We start from the raw sequence: 25502 nt of genomic DNA on the forward strand, positions 1-25502 counted from the left end.
TCCTTGAAGTACATTTTATTTCACAGCTGTAGAGTTAGAAAATAAAAAAGGCTTTAAAATATTACAAGATCTTAAAAATGTGTTCATGACTTGAAGGCAAGTTAGTGATTATCAAGAATACGATTAAGATGTCCTTGAAGAGAAGTATCGCTAGCTAGTTAACGTTAGCTTAAACACATTATGATAGTGTTTAGCTGTCAGCATTTAACCCTCTGGTGCTCTTCGTTTAGCAGTCACACGTGTGCTCTTCGCGGTCAGAAGTGACCGGACACCTGTAACGCATCCTGTAATTTTTTCAGTAAAACCATTCCAATTCATTTTTGTTTAATAATATTTTTTCTTTTTTCTTTTGCATTTTGAGAGGGTTTTGTGGTAATAATGAATATTTATGCTGTAATTAATATCCATTTTTTGCCATTGAGAATAATAAAAAATTTTATTTTAATTTTTTTTTTATTTATTTTTTAATGAATGCAGTATTTCAGGTTGAAATAGAGACTCAGCCATTCAACACTAATTTTTGAAGGCAGATTAGCGCCATCTGTTGGTAAAAAACGAGAAAAACATCTGTAATGGCAGGTGTAACTTGATGCCTGTATAGTTCTCTACAAAGCAGCTTGTGAATTGCCTAGTTGTTTTTAGACAATTGATTCAGCATTTTTATTAGGTGGAATAGTTGAACATACATTTAAACAATCTCAAAGACTATTTCTCATCCAGTTTGGGATAGTTTTTTGTTATAAATATGATTTGAAGTGTTAATTTTTTGTATATGCAAGAGAGTGTGTGTCTTTTGCACTCTGGATATGTAATTTTTTTATACATATATTTTTATTTTATTTTACATCTTCTCAATTTGCTGTGTTTCAGTTCATTTGTGCATGTGTGTGTGGATGTGTGAGAAAGAGAATTCTGTACATTTTTGTATTTTTGTCGATTTCCCATTCATTTCCTGATGTCAGTCATTTTTGACCAAAGAGCACAAGCTTTTTTTTTTTTTTGGAATCGTGCCCTCATTTTTTATGTGTGTCCATAAAAGTCACTGAATTTGGTCGCGTTCTCATGAAGCTGTGATTTTTAAAAAAAATTCAAAACCGAAAATGTTTTGGTCAAAAGTGACCGAATAGAGGTGAGTATATTAGTGTGTTTGTGTGTGTGTGTGTGTGTGTGTGTCTGTCTGTGAATGGGTGTGTTTTAGAGTGTCACCCCTTCCCTGCTGTGTACTTTTTTCAGCATTGTGGAGGATTTGTAGATTGTACACACAAAAATTCTCTGAATATTTGTATTTTTGTCAATTTCCCATTCATTTCCAATGGTCGGTCATTTTAGACCGAAGAGCACAAGTTTTTATTTTATTATTAGTTTTTTTTAATCGTGCCCTAATTTTTTATGTGTGTTCACATTCCAAATGCCATAAAAGTCAATGAATTTGGTACTGTTCTGATGAAGCTGTGATTTTTTGAAAAATTCTAAACCGAAAATGTTTTGGTCAAAAGTGACCGAATAGAGGTGTGTATATTAATGTGTGTGTGTGTGTGTGTGTGTGTGTGTGTGTGTGCGTGTGTGTGAATGGGTGTGTTTATGAATGGATGTGTTTTAGAGTGTCACCCCTTCACTGCTGTGTACTTTTTTTCAGCATTGTGGAGGATTTGTAGATTGTACACACAAAAATTCTCTGAATATTTGTATTTTTGTCGATTTCCCATTCATTTCCTATGGTCGGTCATTTTAGACCGAAGAGCACAAGTGTGACTATTTTTTTTACGACCACTTAGCCTGCTTGAATCATGCCCTCAATTTTTTTTTGTGTTGACATTCCAAATGGCATAAAAGTCACCGAGTTTCATGTCATTCCGATTAAGCAGTGATTTTTAAAAATTCAAAACAGAAAATTTTTCGGTCAGAAGTGACCGAAGAGCACCAGAGGGTTAAATGTACAACTATGCAGATACAGAGAGTACGGGATTGCCAGGCTCCGCATTTAAATGATATGTTGTTAAATAATATGAAACTGAATGTTCATGCCGCATAACATTGTTTATAATGTTGCAATTATAATTTTTCTCAGTTTCTGATAAGAACAAGGCAGTAGATGAGTCTCAATAGCGTCCACCTAATATATAGCACATAGAAAATGAGCTTCAGCGGAAGTTTACGAGCTGGCTTATCTTTATGCAGAAGTTCTAAAGAACGCTCTGTGCATAAGGTCAATTGGAGCATAAATTTGTATTAGCACCCACACACTGCGTTTTAGTTTAGGTACTGTGGTATTAATTTAAGGTCATTAAACAAGTAAAAACACAGTATATTTAACAAATAACACACAAGTTTAAATGTTACATAATATTTATTTTGAACACAACTGGACAAAGTTATTCAACTACACAATAGCAGAGAGAGGTCGTTCTTTCTTCAGCCTGAACCTTGATTTAATTAGGTCTGGTCAGTCCACAGGACTTAGGTCTCCCTGATCAGCTTGGTGAGCTTCTGGATCTTTGTCTTGGTAGACATGTCCACATACTTATCACCAATGCTCACGATCATGCCTCCAAGGATTGAGGGATCAGACTGTGAAAGGAGGAAGAGAAATACACATTAAACATCTATATTAGATAAAAAATATAAGAAATGCTTTTGATATAAACAATCACTTATCATGTGTTAAATTTCACAAGGATGAGCAAACAACAAAAGACATTCAAGATCATTTTCAAAAGGTTTTGGCTAATTCTAATTTAATGAGTAAGAAACACTTTGGCACTCTTTCGCTGCTTTGATACATCAGAAAGGAGACAAGAAAAAGAAGACCAATAGCACTTCAGAGTAAAATGAAGCCTATCCTCTGGAACAAGCTCATTTACCTTGGTCTCAAGTTTGATGGTCTCTCCCTTTGACAGGAAACCATTCAGTGCCACCTTCAGCTCTGCAAGATTAGCTTCATCCAGAGGCTGTTCACAGACACAAAGGTTTAATTCAAAACTTGAATTCAAAACTAATTCAAAACTTTTTATGCAGACTAGAAATGTGTACAAAGCGAATGCACAAATATATGTTTTTGAGCATAAATGTATACACGGCTTACCTGAGCAGTAGTGACTGAGCATGTGACCTCTCCTCTGTGGGCACTCATCATTTTGCTAAAGGCTGAGATGACATCAGGGGTCAAGGTCAAGCGTCCATTTTCTGCTAGGACATCTGTAAACAAAAATAAATGTAAATACCCATAGATAATAATACTGTCAAACCTCTAAAACACTCATGATTTTCTAAATGAAACTATTATCAATATTTTAGTGGATATAGGTCACTCTTCTACAGACTTTTCGCTCAATATGTGCAAACTCTACTTTTATATTTAATCACATCAAAGTTCTCACTGAATCAATCAGAGTGATAGTGAGAATAATGGCTGGTCAGAAAACTCACTGATGAGGTTGATGGTGATGGGGGAGAGTTTTGCCTTGGTCATAGCATCAATGAAAGTCTTCTGTTTGATACTGCGCTTGACATGGGGGTTCATCACAACACTTGACAGCTTAGGATCTTTAATCAGGCTCTAGGAAGTCAGAAAAGAAAAGATGAACCAGAACTATTGAAGCATTATGGAAAACAAGCAAAACAAAGAGGGAAATCCAAAGTAAAACTTACAGTCACACGGCCAAGTTCCTGTTCGACCTTATCAAGGCTCTTCTGCTTGCTGGCAGCAGAGAACAGGGCAGTAGCATAACGTCCTTCCACCCCATAGACCTGGATAGGGGGCTGAAGAAACATACTATGGTAAGAATATAGCATGGTATTTATTAAAAAAAAAACAAAAAAAAAACCTTACACTATTACAGTGTGCAGAAATATAAAAACATCAATTTATACATGTACAAAAATATGTAACATTTTGTATACATTTATAAAATGTATACTACTCATCTGTACTAAAACACTTGAAGTTGAATTAACATAAAATAATCTTACTATTACACACAAAAATCTGAGCATTCGACCAAAACACCACAGTTATAACAAAGATTAATACTTCGAAATCATATATTTACATGGAACCTCCTGTATAAACTACCGCATATTGGGTATTTTAGGGGAAATTGTGGTTACCATTGTAGTCAAACCAAAATATATTCAGACACCTTATAAATAAGACAATAACTCAAGAGTTAAACTGTGTCAGAACAAACTCATCTTGATAATGTCTTTGATAGAAAGGTATGTAACAAAACATGGTCAGGTCAGTGTCCGAATAATTTTTTGGTCCCAAATTGATCAATTTTACTGGTAGTCCACTGTATTAACAATTTTGTGGGTATAATATGTCACAGTTTACTTTATTTTGCTATCCTTGCCTACATAAATGAACTATAGTTTCCTGCACCCACTAGTAAAAAAAAAATATATATCTTGTGTCTGAATAATTTTGGTTTGACTGTATCTGATGCAAGGGATGTGAAACATACATTTTTTTTCCCTTGCTATGGAAATGGTACTGTGTTTATATAATGGCACGAATGATTTTTCTTACCCTGACAAGTTTTGCTACTGGTCGGATCACAGAAGTGCTAAACTGACGCACCTGTAGAAAGAAAAACAAAACAAGTTGCAGTATTTTATTAAACAAATATAACAGACTCTCAATGACACGACCTGGTCAACCTATGCTCTTAATTCCAGTCGTGTCACTCATTGCATTCCAAACTTGCATGCGGGGAGCAAAACCGCATCAGAGTATTATCAGACAAAACTAAATTAATTTATATATTAAACACAACTTAAGAGCGAAACAATAATGAACACTAAATTATTAGGCTCCTACAAGAGCACACGGTTTGAATGACTGTACTGTATGTTACATGTCGCAAATAAGACACTGCCTGTCAAGGCCTCATTTAGTTATCAACTAAAATCGACTTGGTTCGACTGGTTAAATCATTTCAGTTTTCAGATAGTACATATATTTAACGACACAAAGCCAAACAGCTCGTGGTTTTACATACAAATATCTCTGTTTTTCAGAATGTCATACCTGCAGCCCCACTCCAAGCGCTGCCATTTTCTCCTGCGACTGTGTAGGTCAAAAGCACTACGCATGCGCAAAAGTCCGGGAAGAAATACTCAAGAGCTGCTCATGTGCATTGTGGGAAATGTGGTTAGTCACATCAGTGGAAAATTACTCGGAAAGATGACGGATAGTTAACAAATTAAAGTTTTGGGAACTGATTTATATAACGTCACCTTATTATTAGGGCCCGAGCCCAAAAGGGCGAAGGCCCTATTGTTTTTCTAAGGATTATTATTATTATTATTATTATTATTATTATTATTTTTTTTTTTTTTTCAATGTTTTGGGGGATTTCAGGGGCCTTAACATACACGAAAACTCTTGAAACTTTGCACACACATTGGAACCTGCGGCCATCAGGGCCGGACAGACTTTGACATGGGGGGGTCACCTGGGGGGGGCATGGCACAGCGTTAAAAATTGCGACTTTTGAAGGGCTCTGGAGCGCACAACGGTTGACCTACAGTCACCAAAATTCATACACATATAGACCTCATCGGGCCAAACAAATTTCACACTCATAGTCCGTGCTTTGCCAAACAGGAAGTCGGCTATTCAGGGATGTCTAAAAAGTGCATGCAATGGAATTTGAAATACTCCTACTAGGCCTTTCCACCGATGGCCACCAAACTCGGTCAGCATGATCTCAAGACATTGGGGACGCAAAATTGCCAGGGGATTTTTGATATCTCGAACGGTTTGACCGTGACGGGGCGACAAATTTATGGCGAGAAATGAGAAACAGGAAGTGCCTAATAACTTTGACATACTTTGTCTGATTTTGACCAAACTTCAGCAGTTTGTTCATCGTCTGATGCCGATCACAGAGATGTGACTATTATGAGTCAAAGTTATAGCGCCACCAACTGGCAGCAGAAAGCGTGACGTTTTTGAAACGCTTTAAACTCAGCCTCTTAATTTTACTCAATTTGCTTCAAATTTCATCCCAATAATGTCAAAACACGACCGATAAGAATCTGTGAAGGGCGTTATCCATAACTTTTATCATGTTGCCATGGCAACGTGTCAAACTTTAACTTTAGTTTTTTGTGTTTTTGAGCCACTTAAAATGCTTAGAATTTCATGAAACTCAACACACACATCTGTATTAATGACAGTTAAACACTGATAAAAGCCCATAAATGGGCGTGGAGCAGGCGCTCCATAGCGCCACCTTTTGACAAAATTTGGGGGGTTACTTTGTCCTACAGTCACCAAACTCGGTACATATATTGGACTCATCAAGCCGGACAACTTTCTAATTTACACCCATTAGCTACGACCAACAGGAAGTCAGCTATTTTTATTTAAATATGGATTTTTGGAAAAATCAAGCTGTGGAATTTGAAATACTCCTCCTAGACCTTTCCACCGATGGCCACCAAACTCGGTCAGCATGATCTACAGATATTGGGAATGCAAAATTGCCAGGGGATTTTTGGTATCTCGAACGGTTTGGCCGTGGCAGGGCGACAAATTATGGCGAGAAATGAGAAACAGGAAATGTCTAATAATTTTGACACACTTTATCTGATTTTGACCAAACTTAAGCAGTTTGTTCGTCGTATGATACCGATCACAGAGATGTGACTATTATGAGTCAAAGTTATAGCGCCACCAACTGGCAGCAGGAAGTGTGTTGCTTGCAAAACGCTTTTAAATCAACCTCTTAATTTTACTCAATTTGCTTCAAACTTCATCAGAATAATATCAAAACACGGCCGATGAGAATCTGTGAAGGGGTCCTTGATACATCAAATGCTGTTGCCATGGCAACATGTCAAACTTTAACATTTGTTTCCTGTGTTTTTAAATATAGCTGTGAATAAATTCATATCACTCATAGCAGAATCAGACAGTTCACACCAAACTTTGTCAACATGATGCCAAGATACTGAAGATGTTAAATTGTGAACGGCTTTGGGACATCTTGAACGGTGTTGATGTGGTGATTTATGAAAGTAACAATAAAAAAGATGAAGAGTTATTTTCATATATCTTTAAATTGCATTATTCTAACTCATCAAAACTTTTTACATATAAAGAACAAGAAATTCTTAGGAAATACGTGTAGTTTCAAAATGTTATCATGCTCAGAGGCCCCAAAAACATTAAAAGTGTCACATAAATTTGTCAGATTAAAGCTCTAATACCAGGGATGAACACTAGAGGTCCTCATAAGATAAGGAATCGTTTGACCTCTAATGCTATTTAGCTCATTCTCAGTGTATAAGAATGAAAATAATCCATAGAATCAGTTGATATAGACTGTACTGTCAGTGTACTTTTACATAATTATTTTGTATAGGTGCTTAAAGAGCATTAAAATCTTTTTTTAATCTTTTAAGGAAAAATTATATGATTTATATACATATATACAATCTCACTGATAGAATAAAAAAATCTTATAAGTATGAAACTATACTGCTCAGTTCACTTAATAAGAATGAGAAACAAATACATCAACTAAGTTAATGTATTTATTTTTAATATATTTGTTTATAATTATTTCACAGATGCTTATAGATCATTAAAATAATATTTAAAAATGGATGTAGATCATAAAACATGGTAACTATTTAAAATAGGGTCTCTTTTGTTAACATTGGTTAATGAACTAACACACGAACGAACAACGAACAATATATTTGTACTCGATTTTCTTCAAACTTCATCAGAATGATGTAAAAACACGGCCGATGAGAGTCTGTAAAGGCGTCCCTGATGCATCAAATGCTGTTGCCATGGCAAATAAATAAAAATACAAAATACATTCAAATATTTGTTTCCTGTGTTTTTGAGGCAGATAGCGTGCCTAGAATTTTATTTTCCATTTTCAATTTTCAATGATTTATTATATATTTAAAGTGCAGCATCCTAACTCTTTGAAACTTTTTTCATACAAATAACTATTCATTCTGATTAAACACAGTTCATTTCATAATTATACAAAACTCCACGAATGAAAGAAAATTAAAAAACAAATCTGATCTCACTCTGCTCTGCACTCTGTGTGTTTGTGTGGTAAGTGGCTGAGTGTAAGGAGGTGGGATGGGTGGTAAGAGAAAGAGTCAGACAGGAGGAGAGACAGTTAGGGTTAGTCCAAAGGGTTATTGTGAATGCATGTGCCAACTGGGCACCGTTTTCCTGATGCTATCGGGATGGCGACTGCCAGACGGCGAGGGCCCGGTCAACGCTGCTTGCAGCTTTAATTATTATTATTATTGTTGTTGTTGTTTTATACTTTGTTTGATTTTTTCTTGTTTGAAACTTCTTACGTTAAAGCCTTAACCTATTTGTAATGTACATTAGGTTAGATTCATCTTAAATCTGGTGTCCAGTCCAAAATCAAATCAATTTAAGTTTACCAAATCTGATACACTGGTATTCCAGAAATCTTGGAAGCATCATTAAACATGACAGTGCTTAACCTCCAATCTATTGTAAAGTGGTCAAGGTCATCGCTGACTGCAGGATTCATTAAGCACATCTATATTGATTTCATTGTCTAAAAAAGATTTGTGCCCTCATTCATGTATTACATTACTTCACCTCAGCTGATTTGGAATAACACCTTTATCTTAAGTGCAATTTAATTGCACTGCACATTTTCATCTATTTATTTTGTGTGAGGACAGACACAGCTCACCCCATGTCAGCTTCATATGACATCATGTCACAAAATGATCCTTTCACCCAGATACAGACTATTGGTAAAGGTATAACACAAGCAGTGAGTAATTGTGTTTATGTTTGTGTTTTAGTTCAGCTTTAACCTGTGGGTGGGCACTTCAGGTGCACCCGTGGGATGGCCAGGACCTTGCGAATCAGTTAATTGACTAGAATTCACTAATTCCTAATCACAGAAGGCTATAAAATCCATGGTAGATTAAATTATTGCATGCGTACAATAAAACTAAAGTAAACAAATCTAGTAAAGAACATTCTTAATGAGCATTCAGGAGCCTTGGTGCATTTCCAGATTGTTCTTTTGACTGCAAAACCTAAGAGGCTTAGAATTAGCCTTTCCACAGACTGCCTCTCCTTATGTCCTGGAAGTTTGATTCTGGCTAAAGAGGGTGATTTCTAGTAGTTTCCTATATTAAGTAAGGGACTACAGGAGGTTATAAGTCATTAAAGGAGTAGTTCACTTTCAGAATTTAAAGATAATGTACTTACCACATTGTAATCCAAGATTACAATGGGGTAAGTACATTATCTGTAAATTTTTGTTCTGAAAGTCTTCTTTTGTTCTGAATGTCTTTCTTTCTTCAGTCGTAAAGAAAATGATGTTTTCTGAGGAACACATTTCAGGAGGTCTCTATAGTGGACTTCAATGGTGCCCCCGAGTTTTAACTTCCAAAATGCAGTTTAAATGCAGCTTCAAAGGGCTCTAAATGATCCCAGCCGAGGAAGAAGGGTCTTATCTAGAGAAACGGTCAGTTATTTTCTAAAAACATTTACAATTTATATACTTTTTAATCTCTACACAAAGTACACACAGAGCTAGACAAGATGAGAATTTGAGATTATAAAGTACATAAATTGTAACTTTATTTTTTAGAAAATAACGATTGTTTTGCTAGATAAGACCCTTCTTTCCTCGGCTGTGATCGTTTTAGAGCCATCTAAAGCTGCATTTTGGAAGTTCAAACTCGGGGGCACCATAGAAGTCCATTTTATAAGAAGAGAAATCCTGAAATGTTTTCCTCAAAAAACAATTTCCTTAATACTGAAGAAAGAAAGACATGAACATCTTGGATGACAAGGGGGTTAGTACATTATCTGTAAATTTTTGTTCTGAAAGTGAACTACTCCCTTAAACAAAGGCTCTTTTAGGATATACTCTGGTGAGATATAGTAGGCGTGGTTTAATATGCAAATTACCCCCAATGGCCACGTCACGTTACACACCAGGGCGCGTACTGCTACAGCGGAAGATAAGGAGTGAATGGACGTTTATAAAAGCCGCGTTTGTGTCACCATTCATTCCGAAGGAATGGAATCTTCTATTTCTGAACTTTTAAAGCTCTCTTCTGACAATGTTCTACGTCCTTCCGCGTTGAAGCTGTCAGAAACTGGTGTAGATGATCACTTCTCTCGGAGCTGTTCCTTCATTCCTTCATTCCTTCATTCCTTCATTCCCTACACGCGTTGATCTGTTCTTTTTTTCAAGACTATATCATGAACATGGTAAGTTAAATCTCAAGTGTAACTATTGTATAGATCAAACAGGAATTTTGAAATCCGTGGAAACATGGACTTTTAAAGAGACATTATTTGTCGCGGCGTACAGATGCGCCATATTTGGAGAATTTCGTCATTTAGTAGTAAATATCGGCAAGATAAATAATCAGTAGATTTCTAAAATGCAGTTTTTCACAGAATACGTCTTGAATTTACGTATCGTAACGTATAGTTCATTTAAAATGAAGTTAAAACAAGGAGGCGTGACAGCCTGTTCACCATTCACCTCTATAATTTAGCTTGCATCAATGCTGATAGAGGCTGTTAGGTAAAAAAGTCGTACAGCTTTTAAGGATTAGTAAAAAATGACTGTCTTATAGTCACTATTAAAATATTACAGCATAACGCATCGATTTTTCCGGCGAGCGGTGCTTCTAGAAAATTCGCAGGAGTCGCAGTGGGTTGGAGTTTCAGCTTGTTGTCCTCCTGTCACTCAGTGTCGTCAAATTCCACTCAGATTGAATCGACATACGACATGAGTGTCAATAAGAAGTATAATAGGGTTTTGTTTTTTAATTTTGAAGCAGGGCAGATTTAGCCACCTATCCTTAAAAGGTTTAGATCTCTTCTGCATTTACTGTCATGTGTTTTTGTTTATGTTAACTGTTGATAAATTTGCTCTGTTGTAGAGCAAATTTGAGGTTGTAGTGAAGTGAGTTGCCTGCAAGTGGAAATTTTCCTCTTTGCCCACCCCTCCTACGCCAAGTCTCTTTCCTTTTTTTTTTTTTTTTTCCTTGGCCAACCAGAGAACCCATAAGGAGATTATTCCTGTCTGGCTGGTTGTTAGATTGAAAGGGATCTGATAGATCATTTACAAATGAAAATCACGTCATAATTTATTCCCCGTTTTGACTGTCTTTCTTGGAGATGTTAGGGAGAATATTTGTGACTGACTTGTATTTTCGATACATTATGGTGATGGTGTAATGGTGACCAAGACAGTCATCTCTTTGTGTTCCATGAATGACTTATGTCAGTAAATTATGACATAATTTAGGTCATTGACTATACCTTTAACTCCTAGCTGTTTACAGTACTGACTGTATATTTTGTCATTTGTGATGTGTTGTCAGTTATGACAAATTTATAGCAACGGAGATGAGCAAATGCAACCTGATAACATCAGCACATGTTTTCATACAATTACAGTATCATGGTGTGATGGTGGTGTGCTATGAAACACAGATAAGGTCATGACGAAAGGTACGGGTGTAATTGGTTCCTAATGCGTGTGCAGTAATTCTAGACCTGTGCTATGTTTCAATGCATATGCACATGTCAGAGAAATCTGTATGTGAAAACTATGCAGAGCATAACCTACCTGGTTTATAAAAAGCTTGAGCTATGAAAATACCAATATTTTCCACATGGATTTAACCTAGATTCGCGACAAGTGATTTTGTTTGGTGAGGGTTGGGCGCATGGCTCCCTGTGTTGTGCTGTAATGTTAGGTGAACAGAGTTGGTATTGTTCTAACAGCATAAATCAGATGCATATGTGATATGCATCTTAAATGAGTTACAGGAGCCATTTTACTGTAATACCAAAAGGTGGCAGTATTCATTGTTTACTGACATTACTTGAGATTGTTTTTGGTTATTGCCATGTGTGTTAGTGTTACCATTGATTACTTTTAAATCTTTGTTTCTCATTTCCACTTTAAACCTCCCCATTAAAGGGGCTATATGCAATTTTCTGAAATTTAAACTCGCGACTGACACCTGTGGCCAAAAAACGGAACTGCTCTTCCTTTCTGCTTGCTCTCGCAGCGCGCGCTCGTACGTGCAAACCTTAACAAGTCATCCGCTGTAAAGATGTCAACATTATGTTACAGAGGTAAGAACAGTCAAATACATATATTGTTTGAGAAACTAAGTTTGTTTGCAAAAATAGGCCAATTGCTGACTAGCGGTGGTGGCAGAGTGATCTGAAACGTTTAACATGAACGCGCTTGACGTCACATCCGCAGACAGCGCGCGAAAAATCCGACCCGACAGAAAATAGGAAAAATAGGATACAAGCTTATAGGTGCACCCACTGTGAGCTGACAAGGTGTCAGTATGCTCATCAGGAGATGTTTGAGTCATAAATGGTCAAATAAAAAGGCTATTGTTATGTTTATTTTAGGGAAAAAGTTGCATATTGGCCCTTTAATATGACCAAAGTGTTTGGGTAGTTGTCAGTCTGACCTTTAGCTTGCTGTTAGATGGGATGTTAAGATAGTGGTTAGAAGCAACCAGTGTAGTGTTATGCAATAATCTGCCCTATGATTCACAAGGACTTAGTGCCTGGAGTCCGAGCTGGTATAGTTTTCAGATGGCAGAGCAGTGGATTGGGAACTGATGCGGCACATTTGCGTATGTCTGAGTTACGCAAACATTAAAGCCGTTTAAAAATGTGAGCTGAATTTGTATACATGTTGAAAGTTTAACCCACAAAAATTTGGGATAAACAGCTTTTTTTTTTTTTTTTTTAAGATTAAAATTAGTCTATTATTATTATTATTATTATTATTATTATTATGATGACTGTTTGTTGTTATTTTATCATTGTATATTTGAGAATAGACAAAGTGAATTAAACTGTTTTTGTGATTAATTTCTACTAAGGATTCACTAATATTAAAATTCTGTATGATTTTAGGCAGTATGACATTATAATGTACAGGTATATTCATTTTGAGATTTGATTAATGTTGTATTTAACAGATTAATATAAATGTAAAATAGGGAAAATGAGCATTCACCCTAAATTTCCAATATATACAAAATATCCAATATTATTCAACACTAAAAAAAGATCAAATGTTTGAAATCATTCAATTATTAATCTGGTACTACTATACACTACCAGTCAAGAAATATTTTTAGTAATTAAAATAATTGAAAATGTAATTTATTCCTGTGATCAAAGCTAAACTTTCAGCATCATTACTCCTTACTCCTACGTCTTCAGTGTCACATGATCCTTCAGAAATCATTCTAATATGCGGATTTGCTGTTCAAGAAACTTTTTATTATTATTATGATCAATATTTAAAACAGCGGAATAATTTTTTTCAGGATTCTTTGAATAAAAAGATCTAAACATCAGCATTTATCTGAAGCTAAAAGCTTTTGTAACATTACACACTATACCACTCAAAAGCTGGAAATCAGTATGTTTTTGGGGAAAGATTGTAGAAATTAATAGATAAATGCTGTTCTTCTGAACTTTCTATTCATTAAAGAAACCTGAAAAAAATCTACTTAGCTGTTTTCAACAAGTTTTTCTGAGCAGCAAATCAGAATATTAGAATGATGTGACACTGAAGACTGGAGAAATTATGCTAAAAATGCAACTTTGAAGTCACATAAATTACATTTTAAAATATATTCAAATAGAAAAGTTATTTTAAATAGTGTAAATATTTCAGAGTTTTATTATTTTTGCTGTACGTTGGATCAAATAATTGCACGCTTGGTGAGCATAAGAGACTTTAAAAAAAAAATCTTACTTACCAAAAACATTTGACTGGTAGTATATACAGTGCATTATTTCTATTTTCTGCCATTGTAAATCTTTGTATAATGTTCAGAATAACAACTTTATTAATGTTGTAAATAAAATCTTTATCACAATGCTGTTTTCCTCTTTTGTTTTGATTATAGTCAGTGGCAAATAATAGTGAATGGAGATGGGGAAAATCTGTCATCAGCTTTAGTCTTTTGACACACTTGATCTAATGCATGCCCTGTTTCTCTCTCTTTCTTTCTGTGTTTGCTGTCTTGCAGGAATGTAAACTCTTGCCATTTCTAGACCAGAAGCCAGAGACATCCTCCCCAAAATAACTCTTGTGCTTCATGAGAGCACCGTTGGATTACCAATCAAATCAAAACCAAAATCAACACAAACCAAATAGAAATACATCTGACAGACGGCGGATGCTTCAGTTTCCTTCTAGAAAGACAGCAAACCAAAGGAATAAGAGATTTTATGTGCTTTCGCTTGTATCTTTACCCAAATTTTTTCAGACAACTGCATTTGGAACTGTGATAGCAGCTTAAACATGTTAAAAACAGGACCAGCGATGGAGGCGGCGGATATTGCCGTTGTTGCACTTTATTTTGTCCTCGTCCTCGTAATTGGTCTGCTCACCATGTGGAAGGCCAACCGTAGCACTGTCAGCGGCTACTTCCTGGCCGGTCGAACTATGAATTGGGTGGTGGTCGGTGCCTCTCTGTTTGTCAGCAACATCGGCAGCGAGCATTTCATTGGACTTGCTGGTTCTGGCGCAGCCAGTGGTTTTGCAGTAGGCGCCTGGGAGTTTAACGCCCTCCTGCTTCTGCAGCTGCTTGGCTGGGTGTTCATCCCAGTCTACATCTACTCTGGTGTTTACACCATGCCAGAGTACCTCTCCAAGCGCTATGGGGGCAAACGGCTAAAGATTTACTTTGCAGCCCTCTCACTTCTGCTATACATCTTTACCAAGCTCTCAGTGGACTTATACGCAGGAGCTCTTTTCATCCAGGAGTCTCTTGGCTGGAACCTCTACCTGTCGATCATCTTGCTCATCTCTACGACCGCTTTGCTGACAGTAACCGGTGGACTGGCTGCTGTGATCTACACAGACACTCTACAGGCTGTGCTCATGATTGGCGGTGCGATGACCCTTACCATCATTAGCCTGCTCAAGGTAGGCGGTATGGAAGGGGTGCGAGAAAAATACATGGAGGCGATCCCCAACGTCACAGCCATCCTGGCTAACAGCAACTTTAGCTTCCAGTACACAAACTCCTGCAGAATTCATCCCAAGCCAGATTCCCTCAAGCTTCTACGAGGGCCGCTGGATGAGGACATCCCTTGGCCAGGCTTCATTTTGGGTCAGACGCCTTCATCCATTTGGTACTGGTGTGCTGACCAAGTCATCGTCCAGAGAGTATTAGCCGCCAAGAATATTGCTCATGCCAAAGGCTCCACACTTATGGCGGGAATGCTTAAGGTCCTTCCTATGTTCCTCATCGTCATTCCTGGAATGATTTCACGGATATTGTTCCCCGATGAGATAGCATGTATCGGACCAGAGCACTGCATGGCTGTTTGCGGCAGTCAGGCTGGCTGTTCCAACATCGCCTACCCTCGGCTGGTCATGACCGTGATGCCGGTGGGTCTCAGAGGGTTGATGATGGCTGTGATGATTGCTGCTCTCATGAGTGACCTAGACTCAATTTTTAACAGCGCTAGCACCATCTTCACATTGGACATTTACAAAATGCTGCGTGTATGCGCCTCCTCCCGTGAGCTGGTGATCGTCGGCAGGTTATTTGTGATATTCATGGTGACTATCAGCATTGCTTGGGTGCCTGTCATTATTGAGATGCAAGGCGGCCAGATGTACCTCTACATCCAAGAAATGGCAGGATACCTCACACCTCCCATCGCTGCCCTCTTTCTCCTCGGAGTCTTCTGGAAACGTTGCAATGAGACCGGCGCATTTTGTGGCGGCATGACTGGCTTTGTACTCGGAACCACCCGCCTGTTCCTTGGGTTTATATATCGTGAGCCAAAATGTGACCAGCCGGATGAACGCCCAGCTTTTATCACGGACGTCCACTACATGTACATTGCCGCCGGGCTGTTTTGGATCTCCGGGTTGGTGGCTGTGTGTGTCAGTCTGTGCACATCACCCCCAGAAGAGGAGAAGATCAAGCGTACCACGATCTGGGGCTTGAAAGAATTTAAGCGCCTTCCTAAGACTGAACGAGAGGAGATGTACAAACTCACTAATGGGAGTGGTGACGGCGTTCTTAAGAAAGATGTTCCTGAAGATGTCCAGAAGGAGAGATGTCTTGATGGGGCTGACTTGAAACTCCTTATGCCTTCCCCTAGTGACCAAGATCACATGACTCCTAGCACAGAGGCATCCACACCAATGGAGCTGTATGCCAATGGCCATGCAAATCTTGTAAAACCGAACAATCAAGGCAAGTGTGGAGATGACGAGAGCTGCCTGCAAGTGTTTGACTGGATTTGTTGTCACAAGGAGAAAACGTCTGTTGTTGAACCCAACGTCATTGAAGAGGATGAAGGAACTGTCCGTGAAATGCTTTACGAACCTCCTAAGATCAAGCTCTTACTGAACTTCGGCCTGGTATTTGTCTGTTCGCTGGGTGTTTTCATGTTTGTCTACTTCTCCTTGTAATATGCTGATCTTACAGTACTGAAAGACAGCACATTTACAGTCAAACCAAAATTTAGTCAGACACCTTCAACATTTCTCACATTATCAGTTTATTTGCTATAGTTTAGAAAATGGTAATAAAATATTACAAGAACCCAAGAGTTAAACTGTGTCAGAACAAATTCATCTTGATAATGTCAGATAGCTTTGATAGAAAAAAATATATCTGGTGTCTAAATAATTTTTGGTTTGACTGTATATGAACTATTTGTTATTACAAGCCATTTAGGGTCTGTAATATTTACAGTGTGGTTTATTTTTCTTTTTATAACTTCCTTTTAGGGACTCTAAGTATTTTGAATGATACTGATAGAAGTTATTCATTCCTTCACCTTGGTTGTGTCACACCTCCTTGAAATTATTCAGCTCTTGTTTGTGGTATGTTGATGACCAAATACATTGAAACTGTAGCTTTTTTATAGGTAATATTTGGTTGAGCTAAGCTTATGTAGGTATATATTTTTTCATTGGTGAATTTTGCCTTAATGTGTGGATTCCTTCAAATCGAAATTAGATGGGTTTTTTTTTGTCTCAAGTCTGTTTTTTTTTTCCTCAACAGACCACTCATCTAGTTCCTAAATGTGTAAGGATTGTGTCTTTTACCAGTAAATATGAATTTGTAACTGTAAGCACACTGTTTCCAAGGTTTTAATGTTAAATGGAAATTGTGAACATGATGAATTTTTAAGTTAGAAAAGGTGGGAAAATGATCATGTCAGTTATTTAAAAAGCAGGAAAAGATGCCATATCACTAAGGTGTTGTCTGATTAAACCTAATGTACATTTCTAAATACAAGTGAGTATTTAGGTCAATTTATGTAAATTGTAACTGTAACTTTATGTAATTTGCTGTATTTCTCTGTACTTTCATTTCGTTGTATTTATAGCTACTTTCATTGAACAAAATCACCAAAATGCCTTTTTGCAGAGCATTTGTGCAAAGAATAAGCTGTAAAGACATTTGCTTTGTCCTAATTTTGGGAGTATAACCTTTATTGTTAAAAAAGAAAAAAGACTTCCAATATGTTATCTATACAAAACAACACTAAAACGCACAGACTTTAATTATGGATGTTACTAAATGACCATCAGAACAGTTACAGAAAAGACTTGAGAACACTGTTATTAATGTGTCAATAACTGATATTACAACTAATATTATGATATCCCAAAACCTTAAGACTGGGATGTCCTATTTTGATTGCTGCGCAAAATAGTATCTTGTTCTTCTAGCAGAAGAATTTGATTGTGGCTGCAGTAACAGGCATTGCCTGTTGTTGATCTGCTGTTGAATGCACTATTTGTTCAGACAAAGGGGAACTGCTGGATGGCCTTAGTGAAAATGAGACGGGCGTGAAGGATTTTCTAGACAGATGTAACTTATTTTAAGTACAAGTTCACAATGTTGGTTTAATACCTTGAGATGCTCATAATTGTTATTAAATGTGACCCAAAGGTGCGACAAAAAAGGGGAAATGTGAAAGGATCTCATATTGCATCTTTTTTTATTTAATTATTTTTTAAAATGGGCCTTCAAACCCCCAAGAAATGACACAGAAATAAAGTAATTGGAGGGCTATTGTTTTACAGTAAATATCTAAATTAAATATCTGTGTAAATTACTCTGTGTGTTTAAATTCATTTTTGTGCAGATAATCTCTTAGGTAAATGAATAAAAAATATATCTGTTCTTTTACATTGATTTTCTTTAAATTAATGTTTTTTTGTTTTTTTCTTTTATGGTCCTTGTGAAGTGATTCCTATTTTTGCAGTTATCAGTTCATTCTTATGTGTAGAGTCATTCTCAATCTCAGAGTGAAAGCGTACAGTCATGTCATTGCTTAAGCTGTAGGTAATAAAATAAAGGTATAGTTACAAAGTTTGGGGACTGTTGTAATTATCTAAGTCCTAATTTTTCCTGGAATGATGAATTGTTCTCATCATCCACACCTGACATAATCTAATTGAAATAACAAAATTGTCAATTTTTGTAATAACCTTTATGCTCCAACAGAACTTTTTTTTTTTTTAGCACACATTGAATACTGCATAGATCTCCTTTTTTGTTTTTCTGGCAAAGCCATATTTTTTACTACTTGCTTAGGGGTGCGGAAGCGGTTGATTTTGGCTACACCACATACTGTCAAACCAACACCCAAAGTTTTTGAATATTTATCCATGCATTTACTAGTTAAATGATGGGGTTCTATCTTTTTTGAAGGCACTTATGTTGTTTGTGTTAATGTGAATTTTAATCGACTGTTACGTTATTTGATTTAATGTCACCCTACAAGGGTACATATTTTGACATGATTTCATGACGACAAAAGGGTTTCATGTTTGGTTTATTTGTTTTCAGTAGCTCATGTTTTACATTTGTATTAAATGGTGTATAGATTCCAGATATTTCCATTGTGTGATTTTTAAGAGTTTGTACATTTTTAATGACCCCTTGTGTTGCAGAATTCGGGCTTTACGAGCTAAAAAAGATGCACATGGAGTTTATTGCTTTAAATCTCTGATCTCGTCAGAAATAAGCAAATGATTTGTACGTTGTACATTTGCTACTTTTATTGTCAAAAGTTGCGGATGAATAAAAAGACATTTATTAAGGACAAATTGTATGAGCTTGGTTATTTGACATTAAAACTTATATACTGTACCATTTACTTGCATGTTGTGTTTTCTTTTCTTAATTCATTTGTTATATTTCAAACAATTGACTGAAACACCAAAGCGTTTCAATATGATAGTTTTACAGTCTTGTTTATCAGTCATCCATGGCTCTGTAATGTCTTGAGATGATCATCTTGTCCTTGTAATGGTATGTGACATAACACTGCCATCAATATACTGCTTATTTAGTCCATATTCTGCATAAATATAATCATTCATCTACAATAATGAAGACAATAATGTTACTTCTACACACTCACATACATTAGAGGTCAAAAGTTTACATGCACTTTGCAGAATCTGCAAAATGGTATTATTTTACCAAAATAAGAGGGACCACGAAATGCATGTTAATTTTTTATTCAATACTGACCTGAAGAAGATATTTCACATAAAAGACATTTCCATATGGTACACAAGAGAAACTACTAGTTGAATTTATAAAAATGAACCTGTTACAAAGTTTACATACACTTGATTCTTGGAAAGGTGTATTTGAACCTTTTCCAACAATGGCTGTATGATTTTGAGATCCATCTTTTCACACTGAGGACAACGGCAGGACTCAAATGCAACTATTACAGAAGGTTAGAACACTCACTGATGCTTCAGAAGGAAAAACAATGCATTCAAATGCTGGGGGGTGAAAACCTTTGAGCAGAATGAAGATTTTTCTTATTTTGCCTAAATATTTTTTTCATTTAGTCCTGCCCTTCAGAAGCTACAGATGATACTTGCATGTTTCCCATAAGATAAAATAAGTTACATTTACCCTGATCTTCAAATTCAAAAGGTTTTCACCCCAGCTCTTACTGCATTGTATTTCCTTCTGGAGCATCAGTGAGCATTTGAACCTTCTGTAATAGTTGCATATGAGTCCCTCATTCATACAGTCATTGTTAGAAATGGTTCAAATACATAAAAATGCTGAAAAAATCTAATAATTTGTGGGACCCAAAAGATTTCTTGGAAGAACAGCAGGCGGTTTAACTGTTCAGGACAAACAAGGGACTCATGAACAATGATTACTAAACAAACAAACAAAAAAAAACAAACAGCTGTGGATCATTCAGGTAACAACACAGTATTAACAATCAAGTGTATGTAAACTTTTGAATGGGGTCATTTTATAAATTCAACTATTATTTTCTCTTGTGGACTCTCTCTAAAGGCATTTTATGTAAAATAACTTGCATTTTGTATGATCATTTTGCAGATTCGGCAAGGTGTATATAAACTTTTAACCTCAACTGTAGGCAAAGAATTAATTTAAATGATGTTATATGACTATATGTCTGTGTAGAGCTATATAGCCACTAGATCTCTGTCAAATATAAATTTAAATTGTACAGGACAAGTTCTGTACAGCAGCGTTCTCTCTCTCTCTCTCTACACAGCATGACAGTTTGTGTCTGTGCAGTAGTTTTCCACTGACAGCTTTCATTTAATTTGCATTTCTATGTATGTTAGGAATGAAGGTGACTGAATGGAAAACTTTGAAGATGAAAATGCGTAGGTGAATAATTGTTTTGAGCTAACCTCCACCTTACACCTTTGTTTGGCAAGGCCTTTCGGTTGTTAATAGGGCGTGTCAATACTCTATTCGCTGTTTCTGAGAAAGAAAAAAAAAATGGAACAATGTTCCAAGAATGTGTTTTCACTACATTCAAAATCAATAACAATTACAGTGTAAATGTGATGAGCTCTTCAAATAGAGCCAATGCAATAAATCCTGCAGCTTGGCATTTCACCTGTATGGGAGATTCAACATTTCCTGTCAAACAGAAGGGATAACTTTATCTAACCTGAGTTTAGCACTAATAAAAACAGCTTCTCTATTCATATCTGGTTTGAACTTATAAGCGAGTAAAGAAACTAAGTATTACGACAGGACTGTTGGACTTGAAACTGATGCCTAATGAGAATAAATTATGCAGTACTGACAAGTCTGATTGCATTCATTCAGCAGGCAGTATTTTACCTCTTCTGTATACCTAACAGCATCTTATCAGATGTAGAGCTGTTCTGTGAAAACTTGTACCTGTTATTTGCTCCTCTGTTTGGTTAATGTCACTATGACCTCTTTTTCTCTCTGTGTATTTCCTCCTGAGGCTGGTGCTGCTACTACAGGCAGTGGAAAAGTACTGGCAAAACAATACCGTGGGCTGCTCTTTGTTCATTGTTGCAGCCAGAGAGCAACAGAGAAAAACAAATCTATTTCAACATGTGTTAGACATGCACATTTGGACTGACCGCTTCATTTTTGCAACTAAAGCTCATAGCTGTGGGAATTGCACTCGTAGCAGAATATGTCACTCCAGCTAATGGCCAGTTCAAATAAGAGAATGCAGTTTGCATGCAAATGAGATGCAAGCATGGTGATTCTTAATAACTGTAATTCAGAATTTGCATATTTTAAGGTTTAATTTGCACAGAAATCGTCATTTGACTAATGAATTGTTTTTTTTTAAAGAAATTGCTGCAGTTACTTGCCATTTCAATTCCAATATTGTAGTTATAATGCCCTTTTTATGTTTCAAATTAAAACAATGATAAAACATTGCAGTTTTCTCCAACTGAGTTTGGACAACATGATATTATTGTGGTACTATTTTGCAAATAAAAAGTCTGACAGCCACTACACTGACGTATGATTCACCATAAAATGCAAATGTCAACTCAAGCATTTGATTATGAAATGACTCTTACATAATATCACATATTTTATGTTGCTGGGAACATGTTCAAGCATGTAATAACTGTATCATCCACAGTTCATATTTGATATATGGAAAACTAATCATAATTTGGAACCTTATTTAATTATAAATATACATACATATATAATGAAATGAAATATACTTTTAAAATGTACTATTACTTTAAACCAGGGTCGGATATTTACGAGAGCTTGAGGCAAAAAAGGCACTAAAATTGAATCCGTCCTCTGCACTTCAATTACCATCTGGTTCAGCTCAGCTACCAATTCTGATCTCAGAAGACTACGTCGAATAGTACGGACTGCTGGACGAATCATTGGTACAACCCTCCCTACCTTTCAAGATCTGTACTTATCCAGAGTACGAAAAAGGGCTGCCAAAATTACTCTGGACCCCTCACATCCAGCACACTCGCTTTTTGAACTGTTACCATCCGGTCGGCGCTACAGAGCACTGAGCACTAGAACGACCAGACACCGAAACAGTTTCTTTCCTCAGGCAATCCATCTCATGAACACTTGATCGCGGAACATACAACACTATACACTCTTTATTCATTTTTCCGTTATTTATTTAAAGCACATACTTACTTCCATTCAAATGTATTTGCTATTTTTGCACATTGTCTGTCTTGTATACTTGTATATTGTTCTTTTTATAATATGTATCGTCTTGTCACTGTCATTCTGTAGCACTGTGGAGCTTCTGTCACTAAAACAAATTCCTAGTATGTGTAAACATACCTGGCAATAAAGCTCATTCTGATTCTGATAAAATTCAAGACAAAAGAGCAAAACATTTCCCTGCACTGTAAAATGTTTTCACCAGTTTCAAATTTTTGTTAAATTTTCAAGTTAAATCAACTTAAGTAATTTTAACTCACAAGTTAAATCAACTCATTTTTAAGTTACAATAACTAGTAGTTTTAAGCTGATTTAACTTAAAATGTTAAGGCAGCTGCTGAACTTAAGTTTTTAAGTTGAATCTGGTGAAAACTTTTTACAGTGCACAATTAACAATGTATCACGGCTGTTGTGATTAAAATGAAATGTGAAAATGAATGAAAAGTGTCAATTCACGGAATTACATTTAGATTCGCTTACACTGCATTAGCTTGTTTTCACGCACTATTTTGTGCAGCATTGAGCCTTATAACTAGGGATGCACCGATCCGTATCGGCCGATCACTTGCGCGTTTTGTCAGTAAAGCCGGTTCTGTAATCAGCGGTAAATGCCATCAGGTGCGTGATTTCACGTTGAGCCGTATATACTACACACAGCCGTTGTTCACTGACGAGCTGCGCACATTCACACTGATAATGAACATTGATTTGCGCAGCTCGTCTGTAAACAACGGCTGTGTGTAGTATATACGGCTCAACGTGAAATCACGCACCTGATGGCATTTACCGCTGATTACAGAACCGGCTTTACTGACAAAACGCGCAAGCATGATCGGCCGATTCGTATCGGTGCATCCCTACTTATAACCAATCAAACGTGTTTCTGTTGAAATAAGGAATGCATTGGCCAATTGCCGGAGCTGTTGATAAGTGCGCACGTTCGCAAATTCCCTCATCATAAACACCACAGTGCAGATACATCGTGAACAAAAGATTATTTTCGGAGCTTCAGTGAATTTAACGGGGGGTTTTGCATAACTTGTGCAAGACTTGGCTAACCTCATGAAATGTGAAGCCAGAATATGACATGCCCAAAACAAAACAAACCCATTTTATTTAGTTCGATATTAATAATCATTAAGGCAATAATCTACAATAATTATTTTTGTAATAATTTATCTCTTCATATTAATACAGTACTTTGTGGCCTATTTTACCATTTTTATATTGTTGTGTTGTGTATATATTAACAATTGCGTAAATACTGTCAAATTAGGAAAATACTATCTTATTTGTTTTTGTAACTGTAAATTTACAAACTGTTTTCCAGAGATGGTACATTTGCTGCTGTTTTGGTGTTTGTTAAACGTCTTGAAGAAACTGTGTTTTGTTTTTGTCAATTGCTCTGATATGTATAAAAATGATAATTAACCTCAACACTGGCTTGAAAGGTATTCTTCATGATTGTGGTGGTATTTTAAAGGGATAGTTCAACCAAAAATGAAAATTCTGTCATTAATTGCTCACCCTCAAGTCGTTCCAAACCTGTAAGACCTTGTTTGTCTTAAGAAAATTTTGATAAAATCCAAGAGCTCTCTGACCCTATATTGACAGCAAGGGTCCAGAAAGGTACCAAGAAGATTGACAAAAGCCGACAATTGTCCATGTGACATTAGTGGTTCAACCGTAATTTTATAAAGCTACGAGAATACTTTTTGTTGCATGCGCATGCTTTGATCTGCATGTAAACAATGTTGCATTTTTGGGTGAACTATCCCTTTAAGCTAGTTATCCCTCAAATACAACATCCCTGTCAACCTTTAATGTAAACCTGTCACAAGTAATCACACACCAGGGCAGAGACACATGAAAAACAGCATTGTTCAGTATCTCATATGAAGAACCATACTTTTCTCCAACCCAACCCACAGCAAAACAAACACGGATGCCACGCATTCTCAAAATTCAATAAAGATGGCCAGTTAAGCGGTTCTGCTGTGCAGGAGATTCCTCAACTAATGAAATCATTCCCAAAAAGGCATCTGAATGGAAAAGGGAAATATTTATGGATGCTGCGTTAATCAAGAGGCTTTAGGAGTGAGTTCAGGCCTGTGGCAACAGACCTCAGAGGATCCACACTTGAGAGCTCCATCATCAGATGACCAAACCGGTTTAGCACAATGTGCAGAACACATATTTAACTACTGCACGCTACTAAAATTACTATTTAAATTGAGAGAAGTAGAGATGGATGGATAAGATCATCTTACATCTGCTCTTGGTGCTTGTAAAAGTGATTATTTTCAACGATGGCCAGTCATTACCATAAGTTCTCCATCTCGCGCTTCTCTTTTTCTGCTTGAGTACTTTGGAATGTCACATTACTCCACACCCTAAGGTCACTTTATTGTGTTACGTATTAAATCGCCCATTTGATTCTAATCATTAGCCGTCCTTTTTAAAGTTGGTGTCCTCCAATGTATAATGCAGCTGCATGCACCTTCTACACTGGTTCTCTTTAATAATTAGTCAAACTTGATATAAGTAAAGATATTTCTAAAACAAGTAAATATAAAGTGTAGAGTTTAGCATTGCCTTGCAATAAGAAAAATAGCTTTTGTTGCCCATTGTTTATTTTCCACAATGAGCTTTGGCCTCTTTTTATGCATAGGCAGTCTGTTATTTTCAGAAATTGAAATATGTAAAAAATGGTGCGATGGAAAAAGCCAGAAAGGGTGGAGGGTAAAGAGGGTGTCACAGAAGTAACAGATGTAAAGACAGAAACTGGGTGAGGCATGATAACGCTAGAGGGGACAGACCTCATGGAAAAGTACCATGCTGTCTTTGTACTTTTTCAGTTCTTGCTGCAACCTTCTCAGCATTTTGTGACAAATCCAAAATAATATAATATAATATAATTTACATTGTAAATTTCTCTCAGATTTGATAAA

At 36.4% G+C, this 25502-nt stretch overlaps 2 protein-coding genes across 2 annotated transcripts; one reads left to right on the top strand and one right to left on the bottom strand.

Annotated features, from left to right (window-relative positions):
- Positions 1-2328: 2328 nt before the first annotated feature.
- atp5po (ATP synthase peripheral stalk subunit OSCP) lies at positions 2329-5107 on the bottom strand. Its single transcript, XM_073846130.1, has 7 exons — positions 5030-5107; positions 4529-4579; positions 3649-3759; positions 3427-3556; positions 3083-3195; positions 2862-2948; positions 2329-2568 (listed from the first exon to the last, which is right to left on the bottom strand). Exons 1-7 carry the CDS (start codon positions 5054-5056, stop codon positions 2458-2460), a joined length of 630 nt encoding a protein of 209 aa, XP_073702231.1. The 5' UTR covers positions 5057-5107; the 3' UTR covers positions 2329-2457.
- A 4897-nt stretch (positions 5108-10004) lies between these two features.
- slc5a3b (solute carrier family 5 member 3b) lies at positions 10005-19194 on the top strand. Its single transcript, XM_073845620.1, has 2 exons — positions 10005-10258; positions 14086-19194. Exon 2 carries the CDS (start codon positions 14361-14363, stop codon positions 16491-16493), a length of 2133 nt encoding a protein of 710 aa, XP_073701721.1. The 5' UTR covers positions 10005-10258; positions 14086-14360; the 3' UTR covers positions 16494-19194.
- Positions 19195-25502: the final 6308 nt, after the last annotated feature.

This window comes from Garra rufa, chromosome 8 (genome assembly GCF_049309525.1).
Source record: "Garra rufa chromosome 8, GarRuf1.0, whole genome shotgun sequence".
Classification (NCBI taxonomy): domain Eukaryota; kingdom Metazoa; phylum Chordata; class Actinopteri; order Cypriniformes; family Cyprinidae; genus Garra; species Garra rufa.

Coding starts and splice junctions, on each gene's coding strand:
- atp5po (XM_073846130.1), bottom strand. CDS start 5,056: ATGGCAGCGCTTGGAGTGGGGCTGCAG. Junction 3,760..4,528: donor CAGTAGCAAAACTTGTCAGG/GTAAGAAAAATC, acceptor ATGTTTCTTCAG/CCCCCTATCCAGGTCTATGG. Junction 3,557..3,648: donor AGGAACTTGGCCGTGTGACT/GTAAGTTTTACT, acceptor CTGACTTCCTAG/AGCCTGATTAAAGATCCTAA.
- slc5a3b (XM_073845620.1), top strand. CDS start 14,361: ATGTTAAAAACAGGACCAGCGATGGAGGCGGCGGATATTGCCGTTGTT.